The 10,271-nt window shown below is 46.1% G+C and overlaps 1 protein-coding gene across 5 annotated transcripts in view; it reads left to right on the top strand.

Moving 5' to 3' along the window:
* The window catches only part of LOC119392233 (uncharacterized), a 70,501-nt gene that overhangs the window by 14,716 nt on the left and 45,514 nt on the right, over window positions 1–10,271 (top strand). For all 5 annotated transcript variants that reach the window (XR_007415742.1, XM_049414536.1, XM_049414541.1 and 2 more), the window contains exon 4: window positions 9,242–9,450. Coding sequence is in view for 4 of the 5 variants with exons in the window: in XM_049414536.1 (XP_049270493.1) it covers window positions 9,242–9,450 (209 nt within the window). In the remaining variant the exon portion in view is untranslated. The remainder of the gene's footprint in view (window positions 1–9,241; window positions 9,451–10,271) is intronic.

Here is a 10,271-nt window from a genome sequence, read left to right as displayed (position 1 = left end):
AAAGGCCTGACTTAGGTATTGTTTCATAATTATCGTTTCAACCATTTCATTTCGCACCTGGAGTTTTCCTGTTTTGTGGAGTTGAATGAATTTTGGTCTTTGAGTTGTACATGCCGTGCTGACAAAAAAAAAAAACTGTATGTGTGAAACTTCTTTCAATCAAACTTCACCCAATAGAACCGTATTTACTCAAACCTAAGGCGATGTTTTTTTTTTTTTTTTCGACAAAACGATGTGCGAAGGGGGGGGGGGGGGTCGGCTTAGATTGAGTCCCAGGGGTTAGTTTTTTTTTTTTTTTTTTTTTTTCTGCCTTGCGAATTTTGGGGGTCGGCCTACAATCAAGGGTGGCCTAGATTCGAGTAAATGCGGTAATCTTTTTTTCAAATTTCCCTGGCACCTCATCCTGCTAATCAAAGCTGGGCTTGTGATTGTGACAGTTGCAAACACATGCCAGTGCATATTAGACTGCATAGTACTGTAGTTCCTAGGGGTGTTAGTGTATGTTAAAGGGACATAAGGCAAATAACAATTTATGTCAGAGTGAAAGCTCAAGTAGACATCTAAAACGGCATAATATCAACAGCAGTGCCCTACTTACCAAGAAATTAAGCTAAATGTATCACACGATGAACGCCACGAGCGGCAAATTTTCAAAATGATCCTGATGACGTATCAGAGTCTGCCTACAATTAATCACTAGTAATCAAACTAGCTGAAATAAAAAAAAACCTTCTGTGCATCAAGAGACAAAAAATGCTGTTTGTTCGTTTCTGTTTGATTCATCTAAAAAAGAAAAAACCTCTTTGGAGTTGCCATGGGGAACGCCGCGCGTGGTTCAAAGGTTCCGTTTTCGCCAAACTGTGCCTCGCCCGGCGCCCTGCTTCGCTCATGCGGTCGTGTCTCAGTGGTATTTCGGTATCACGTACTGCCGCGTGTGTTTTGCGCGCTCGTGAAAGTCGCTCTGACAGAAAGTTCGACAAAATGCCGCATGCATGTGATGTTGCCGGATGCCCGAATGGTGCATGCCGCCGCGCAGTAAAGGCGGGCAACGTTGAGCACAGCAGCAGTGACGTGTGAGAGACTGATTTCAGGCGGGTGATTTGAAGTGCGCTAACGCGATGCAGACCACTAAAACGTGATTTTATTTCAAAATAAGCACTTCCTTGGCACAAAAGTAGTACTACGAGGTTTCTGGACCGCTATTTCAACAATCAACGTCGACTTAACATTTGCCTTTAGTGTCATTTAACGCAAGTGGCATTTAATAGTGTGCCACCTGAATGTTAGCACAGAAGACCCTTGTGACGCTGTAAAGGGAGTGGCGCTTGATGCTGCATGTGTCATGTTCTCTATTGGTGCTACACTGTAAGACGCATTGTTGTAAAATGTATTTAAATTTTGGGTTTTATCATTGCACTGCTCAGCAAAGTGATGCACACTTCCCTCGTTATGTGCTTCCTTTCTTCATTATTTGTCTTTTTTCTCAACTGTGTATGCTACGTCGCGCACGTTAAAGATCTCCGGACTGGCAAAATTCTCTCTCTCTCTATTTATGTGCTGAGGGTCCTTTTCATAGCAGCAACAGAGCATGCATTAGTTGTATTTTTTACCACAGAGGTAAAGAATACAACCAATGCATGCTCTATGCAATTCATATTCTCAATAGCAGCCACTATCGCTCTTGTGTTCATTTTTGCAATAAGTGATGGCTTTCAGCCAACACAAGTCAAGTGTACAGTTGCCCAAATCTTGAACTATCGTTCACGAGCGGCAATTTTTTTCTATGTATCTTGGCAATATGACTGAATTGAGTTCCAGAAAGGGTGAGTGCAAGTGTATGCCCACAGAAAAATGTTTAGCTACTTCATTCAATCATATGGCGCCGACACACAAAAAAGTTGCCGCTGGGCACGATGGTTAAAGATTTGGCCGGCTGTGCGTGAAGCACAAGCAAGTGTGTCTTTCGGTTCTAGTAATGCTCAGTGGAATTTTAGTGCATTGTAGAGACCTAACGGCTCTACAATGCACCTTGCATCGTGTGACATGGAAATCGTACATGGAAAAAGGAATGATGATGCCTACCACGGTTTAAAAAAGGAAAAAAAAAAAATGGATGACTGTGCTCATGTTGTCCCTTGTTGCTTGTCTCAGTCCTTTTGCAATGTTGACCATTTATCTAAGAAAAGGAAATTGACAACCACTCATTTGTAGCACAAAGCCACAAGGAAATCCGTACGGATTTCTCAGAAGTAACGGTTCTTAGTAGCTGAAAAATTCATCCTGGTCTGGCGATTGAACCCAGGACCATTGCCTTTTTGTGGCAGTGGCTCTACCAATTGAGCTAACCAGGAATCTAGCAATTGGCAGCCCAAGGGCGAATTAATCGACAACTCAAAACGCATGGACACACACACGCAATATTCACACAAGAATATTCTGTGTCCGCACGCTCCGAGTGCACCATATTTGTCTTGATTATTCGGTATATTTGTCTCGAAATTTGTCTCGATTATTCGCGTAACCACAGCTCTATACCGTTGGCATCCGTCGTGCAGAACTGTGGCGGTGGCATGCCTCTGTGACGTCCAAGGTCAAGGATAAGGCGGTTACCCTGTTGCAGAACCTTAACTTTTAAAAATTGTCCTCTTCGGTTGCTAAGAGCCAGGGTTCAGAACTGAGCCTGTTCTTCACAATAAAGACCCACAAGCCTGAGATGCCTTTTCAGACTATCATTACGGAAAGAGATACATGGGAAAAAAAATGTTTCCAGGTATTCAGAAAGCCACTTGAAGCAGCTGTCCATCCATGATCCTTTCAGAGCGGAAAACTCAGGCGCAGTGGTTCAATTTCTGAGAGGGTGTGACACGAGCTCTTGCCTAGCCTTCAGTATCAATGTTGAAGACTTGTTTTTTCCTGCTCCTAACCGCAGGTTCCTTGATGATGATGATGACAAACTTTATTCATGTACAGGCAAAGCTCCTGTGGACTGCCCCCGTAGGGGCCTTGCTGATGGTCGGGGCCCTTAGTCCAGGGCTCCGCTGGCTCTTGCCATCCGCTCTGCTCTCTGAACGAGCCTGATCTGGTCGTCGAGGGCTGGGCTGGACAGCAGTCCCTCCCATTGCTCACATGAGGTGTTCATGTGGTGTTCGAGATCGTGTAGTGTGCACTCCCACGTAATGTGGTACAGGGTTGGTGTGGCCCCGCACCATGGGCATTCATCCCTGTAAGATGTGGGGTGCATGCGGTGTAGTGTGTGTAAGTTTTTGTAGGTTCCGGTTTGGAGTCTACGCCATGCAGTGGCCTCCTTCGTCGCAAGCTTTTGATGAGGTGGTGGATACCGTAGGCGTCGCCCTCTGTGGTAATTCAGTATCGTGGCATACTGGAGGTCAACTGGCTCCGGGTCCGCTGCAGTCGATGTAAGGAGCGCTCGGTTGTGTACGAAGCCTCGAGCTGCCCGGTCGGCGTGCAGGTTACCCGTGATGCCAGAGTGGCCTGGTATCCATATGACGTTCTGTATGTAGGAGTCGTCCTTGCCTTCCCTTGGTATTTGTGCAAGGACATGTGCTGCAGGCACACCAATTCTGCCCTGCAGGAAGTTCCTGCAGCCTGCTGGGAGTCTGTGAGTATTGTCAGCGGCTTGTTTGCATGCAGGCCTTCGCGGATGGCAAGTGCGATGGCCAGTTCTTCGGCTTCTGTGATCTTGCAAGGGCGGACAGATGCTCCAGAGGTTATGTGGCCATACATGGCAGCGTCCGTGAAACGGGCTGTAGTTTGGAATCGATAGGTTTTCTGGAAGTATTGGGCCCTTGCTCTCCTTCTGCCGCTGTGTAGGTTGGGGTCCATGTTGCGTGGAATTGGGGCAACGTGATAGCCCTCCCGGACATGACGAGGTATCTCACAGGTTTCCTGGGCTCTCGTTGTCGAGGCTTGGAATCCTAGGGTTTTTAGGACCTGCTGGCCCGTGCGAGTACGCTCAAGTCTCTGTGTTGTGAGACGTGAAGGGCTTCAACAAGTTCGCTGAGGGGTTATGAAGCCCCGTGCCATCAATTTCTCAGTGGATGTACTCGTCGGCAGACGTGAGAGCAGTCTAGAATGCCATCTCAAGAGGGTGTCGGCCCGTCTGGTCTCAGATTGTGTGATATTAATAAGGTAGGCTATATGTTATTCGGCCTTACACCAGGCTTCGAACAAGTCGAGGGTGTCTCCTTCCTTCATCCCTCTTTTCTTAGATGTCACCCGAGATATCACGCGTGATATAGCCTGACGCTGGTTTGGAGGAGCATTAAGGGTGTGGGTGGCTCGTTGGTTACTTCTGCAGCCACATGCCCAGGATCCTGATCAATGGTTTCTCTGGTATGAGGTTTCCATTGAGGTATACCTCAACTTTTGTGATCGGGTCTGTGGAGGCTGCGTGGTTACGTCCTGCTTCGCCATACATGTAAGATTTCAGATTTCTCTGGGGAGCACTGTAGACCCCGCTGGCTGACATATTCTTGGATGATGTGAGCTGCAGTTTGCAGGCGCTCTTCCTTTTCAGCGAGTGATCCTATTGTGGTCCAAAGTGTCATGTCGTCTGCATAGAAGGCGTGTCGGAGCCCTTCTACCTCCTGCAGTTTTCTGGCAAGGCCGACCATGGCTACGTTGAAGAGCGTGGGTGATATTACTGCTCCTTGCGGCGTGCCCTTGTTGGGAGGTTGGTATGCAGGAGTCTCGAGCTCTCCGATCTTCAACTCCGCTGTGCGTTGGCTTAAGAAGCTCTGAATGTACTTGTATGTTCTTTCACCACAGTTGGTGTTTGCGACGGTTCCTTGAGTGCATTCAGGAATGCGTAACGGACGACAATGATGAGCTTCTTTTCAGGAGTCGTCGTGGCATTTCTCTTGAATCATTCACTGAATTACTGGCCTTTTACCTAAATTCTACCTTTATCGGTTGGCAAGGGCAGAATAAGTTGTCTGCATAGGCTCGCTCGTGTGTGGCACCTGTATTGTGTGCATAGGTCGGCAAATTCACTCATAAGTTGACTCACTCAGACTTAGATCGAGCCGTGAGTCTGAGTGACTCCGGGTGAGTAATATTTTGGTTAGGTTGAGTCTGAGTGAGTCCGGTTGAGGAAAATATTAGTGGGTCTGAGTCCGAGTGAGCCTAAGCACAAAATATATTTCTTGAGTGAGTCTGACTGAGCTCCACCTTCTTTTGCTGACCTATCATCCTATCTACTCATCTTCAGCATTACCATCAGTCTTATATCTACTTACGTTTATACTCAAGTCTATTCACATATATGGCAACACACAAGCGTTCGTGCTCCACCTCAATATTTATTGATCAGAGGTGTGTGGGGGGGATGCCATGACCTCCCCCGCGAACTTTTTCACGGAAGTTCTTGATGAAATATCTCGTGTGAGTCGCATATTTCATAAGAATGCCCTCACTGGATTGAAACCACTGGTAACACATATTTGAAGGTACAAGATCGAAAGGCGTATCATAAAGCACCGATTATGTGAGATATTGGCCGCTAAAGAGCATTAGCACCTTGATCGAAAAAGCTAATTTTACGCTAACGGACTCAGTGGGTCGACTCGCTCAGACTCGCTCAGACTGGGTCAAGCTGTGAGTCTGAGTGGTCTGAGTGAGTCCGGCTGAGTAATATGTTGACGAGTGTGAGTCCGAGTGAGTCCGTTCGAGAAAAAGTTTAGCGAGTCTTGAATCCGAGTCAGTCCTGTTGAGGAAAATTTTGGTGAGTCTGAATCCGAGTGAGCCCTCAGAGCAAAATATATTTCTTGAGTGAGTCTGAGTGAGCTCCCATTTTTTTTGCTGACCTATGATTGTGTGACATTTTTTTAGTAAAAATTGATCACTGTGTACCTAGAATCCTCAATGGAACTGTGAAGCGTATTTTCCGATACGTGGATGACTATTTAGTGGTTGTGAACGATGTCCCATTGCCTGAAGCTGTTTTCAGTCTGTTAGCTGTGTTTAACTTGAACTCTTTGGACAGTTTCTCTTTTCCTTCACTTGTGTGCACTTTGGTATAGTACAAGTTAGGGCATAGCACTGTACGATTCAGGTGTGAAACAGTAGCTATAATAGCTATTGTTTATTTTCTTAACTAAACTACTTCTTCTTCTGGCAGAAAGTGATTAACCGTTTACTTTCCATAACTCGGCATTTCTACACATTTCACAAGCCCACTACGATGGAGTAGCTGAGGTCATCCGCAGAAAAATGTCCCAATTCCTTTTACCAAAGCCAGTCTGAGCAGGTCCATGCATCTAGTTCTCCGTTTCGTGCGAAGGTGGTGCTACAGTACCACAATACCACTTTTGTTAAAAATATCAACAAAAAAAAAAAACACGGATGGCAGGCTATGCTGGATAGTGTACTCTTTTCCTGTATTTAGATTTTTTTTTTTCTGTTCTGCCATAAAAAAGTATTGTCTGGGATTGTTTCTCCAAATATAATTGTAAGGTAAAGGGGTTAAAATGTGCTCCGGCTAATCTACACAACTTAGGTTGAGAGTTCGTGCATTTAGGAAGAGAGAAATGAAGAAGACACAACACAGGGATGTCTAAAAAATCAGAAGTTCTGGGTAAGGTGGAAGCTTGAAGAGATGAAAAATTAGTGAAGACAGTATGTCGCTGGAGCCAACGTCTCGACATGTGGACGTAGGCTTGAAGAAGACAAGTCTGCTTGTCAAAACGCTGGCTCCATCAACACCCTGTGTGCACGAGTTTTTCATCTCAGCACAGCGATGTGCAGTTCTTGTGTAGTTTAATAAAATGCTTTGCTGGGCGTGCTGTGTAGTTCTGTGTGTTGCACTGAATTTGGCAGTGCTTCCAAGCGAACGTATTGAATCTCATTGTAGCGCTGCTCCTGCTCATTTAACACACACTGGAGCGCTGACACCAATACACGATGTGTGCTTCACCGCATGTTTCATGCATCCATGTCAGCTTACCTCCTCCTCCACTGTGGCCTCTTGCGTTTTCAAGACGAGCATCGCTTGTGTAAAAAGAACCACAAGAATGAGTACACTGGATGCGTATCTAATGTTGTTTACAAAATTCTGTTGCCATGTGGCCAGTTGTATATTGGTCATCATTCACCGGGTGCGTCATATCTAATGCACCAGATGGTTCGGAGGATGGTGCGCTGCGCGCCAGGCTCTCCGGTGTCGGCGATGTACCACCAGAAGGCCGCAGGTCTCTGCAGGCCGAGTGCACGGACTTAAATTTTTGCGTCCGACTCTGACGAGTCGTTTAACGAGTTTGACAGTGACAAGCAAAACAAAAAACAGTAAATAAATAAAGCATTTCATTAGAAATATGGATGGGCATTTTATATGTTTAGCGGCTTTCTCGCCGTCATCTTGAGTTTCGGTCCGGGACCGAGCAAGCGCCCCCCTCCCACATCTGGTCGGATTATCCTTCACCGTAGTGGGGGTGCTTGCTCGGCATTTTACAGTAGGTGTGCACAGGGTTCCCCTTCAGGGGGGCAAAGGTTAAGTCAAAATACGAGGCAGACCCCCCCCCCGTGCGCACATCTATGCATGTCAGTGTTCTTGTGTGCAGTGTACAGTACAATCTCGTTAAACAGAACCTGAATGTACCAGAAAGATATGTTCCGTTTAACAGGGAGAGATCAACAGAATTGAAGTACAGTACGGTCCATTCTTAGAGGGAACACGCGAGCGCGTGGCCGGCTGTCCGCGGAGCGCTAACTGCTGGCGAGATTTGTAAATGCAGCGCATGCGTACAGATTCATTACGGCGGTGCGTACCCCGTGTCGTCTGCTACTTCTATGCGCCAGCGCCCCGCGTGCGCAGATCCTTAGCGCTTTTGTTTTCGAAGTTAGAAGCAAGTGATACCAACTCTGCCTTCCGCTTGTTGAATAGGCAGTTATTTTATTGTCGGAAAGGCAAGCGTAGTATATACGTTCGCTGCATCATGGTTCAATTGCCTTGTCTGTTATCACTAGTGGCCACTTGCTGTAGCAGTGTGTGAAAAAAAAAATTTATAACTGGCTTGCGCAAGCCCTTGGTGCTGTTTTTCTTGCACAAGTTGTCTTTTTTTCATTTAAATGAGTATGGACGCGTACCATCACACCAGCTTTGCATCTTTGCATCCTTCAAAAGTCTTGTGGCTAGTTCTTGCCCAATATATCCTCTGTCGCAAAACCTGTAATCAACGAGATGTCTCCTTCAAGTTTACCTTCAGGTATCGTTCTGTGCACGCGTTATTTCACTGTGCGCATGTGTTGTTGTAGCAGAGTGATCTTGTTGTAAAAAACAGTCGATCTTAGGAGCTTCTGCGCATGGTGCTTCAGCGAACCTAGAAACCAGTCCAGTTAAACCTTGTGAAAAAGTGCAGCAATAAACAAATGCGACACTTGTTTTTCTGCCCGTTGAACGCAGAGTGACGGCTAGATAAATCGCACCCCGAATAAACGGAACCGCTTTCTAGCGCCTTCCAGGAATTGCCTGGCGCATGGGCGGAGAACTAGCAGACGACGCCGGGCGCGCGCCGCCCTTACAAGTGTATGCGCATGCGCCGCATTTACAAATCTCGCCGCTAGTCAGCGCCGCACGGGCTGTCAGCCACGCGCTCGCGTGTTCCCTCCAAGAGTGGACCGTACTGTGCATAACCAATAGTATATTAGAGGCAGTTCCATTTAATTAAGCAGCAATTCTGTTTAAGAGATTTCCGTTTACTGAGTCTACTGCATTGCCATGCGCACTTCTTTTTCTATTTTTATGTAACTGGCCTGTTACACGTGTAACCACTGCCTTGTGCAAAGTGTGCAAGTATGGCTGGGAAACTTCCTGATTACTCTAGACTCTTCAGATCAGATTGTGCACACAGCGCAAACACTGGAGTTTATTCTAGAACTAATGCGGCCGCCAGCGATAACGCTGGAATCTTCAATGCCACATTTATAAATGCCAGTGCACCTTACAGCTGATCAGATTACCGATGGCCAGCAACTGTGATTGCCGCTATCAGTGTACAGCGTGTATTGCTTGTACTTTCACTGTTCATTTCCTGGGCACAAGTTTGCCCGATGGTTTCGTCCTTAACAGCCCTACTGCCGCCTCCTTCACCATCATGACTAGGTGACAGTATGAGAAATTCACATCATTGTGATATTGGGGACACGAGGAGAGAGAATGTGTGATTGATGCAACAATGCTTGTGCACTTGTGTGTCTTGTTCAACAAAGACTTGTTTCCGTCCAGAATATTTGTTCAAGCACGTCGATCTGGATAGGGAGCTTCCAGAACCCAAGCAACGGAGCATAAGCCTAACGCCACCTTCCACAGACACCCCAGACTCGAGTCCAAGGTCGAGCCCTCCAACTCCCCCAATTTTGAATACCAAAAACAAGAAAAGGCCACGACCTCCACATCCAAGACTCATGCCAACAGACGTGGTGGTGAAGATTGAGGTATTCAGTCCAGCTGCAGTAGAAAGTTAGAGGGGTCCTGAAGCACGCTGTCCTCACTTCACTTTGTTTGTGGTTGAGAATTTATGGTTCCTGCTCCATTACAGTACTTTACGGCCTACTTAAATACAGTTTCTTGCCATTGGCCAGTACTCTTGCACTACTAATTGGAGCATACATCTTCATGAAAGTTTGAGCAAAGTGAAAGGGGAAAAAGTCCATGCAGCCAATCATGTTTACACCTGAATAATAAAATGTGGCTGTAGCACAAGCTTCACTGGGAGGGTGAGAAAAATCTTAGGAGCCAAAAAATGTGGCTCTAACAAAGTGCTTCAGGGCCCTTTTCAAAGATGTCTACATTTACACTAGAGGGATGGAGCGCATATAGTAGTTCAGAATCTTAGTTCAACATGCATGAATTGTTTTAGCACCTGATGAAATATGAATTCAGTATCATATTACCATACTTTCTCGCGTAATCTGTGCCCTTGCATAACATCTGCACCCCTACAAAGGTTTATGAAAAAGAAAATGCTTACATGCATATTTCGCACCTCGTAATGCCCCACAGCACGCGCGCTCAAGGCAAGCTTGGAGAGATTGGTGAGATCGCGATGTTGCACACGTACTTTAGGTTTCAAATAATATACAGAATGAAATTCAAACAAAAACTCCCTACTGGGGAATTGGAAAACCTTGTTAACAAGTACTCATATTAAAAAAGTAGTAACAGTTGAAATGCTGTGACGAATTCCTGACTGAGTCTCCATAGAGTCTGACTTCTTTTTCTTTTGTTTGTTCGCTTAGGGCGTGCCATGGCTATT

Source organism: Rhipicephalus sanguineus, chromosome 1 (genome assembly GCF_013339695.2).
Source record: "Rhipicephalus sanguineus isolate Rsan-2018 chromosome 1, BIME_Rsan_1.4, whole genome shotgun sequence".
NCBI classification, from domain to species: Eukaryota; Metazoa; Arthropoda; class Arachnida; order Ixodida; family Ixodidae; genus Rhipicephalus; species Rhipicephalus sanguineus.
This window is presented reverse-complemented; position numbering and strand designations above follow the sequence as displayed.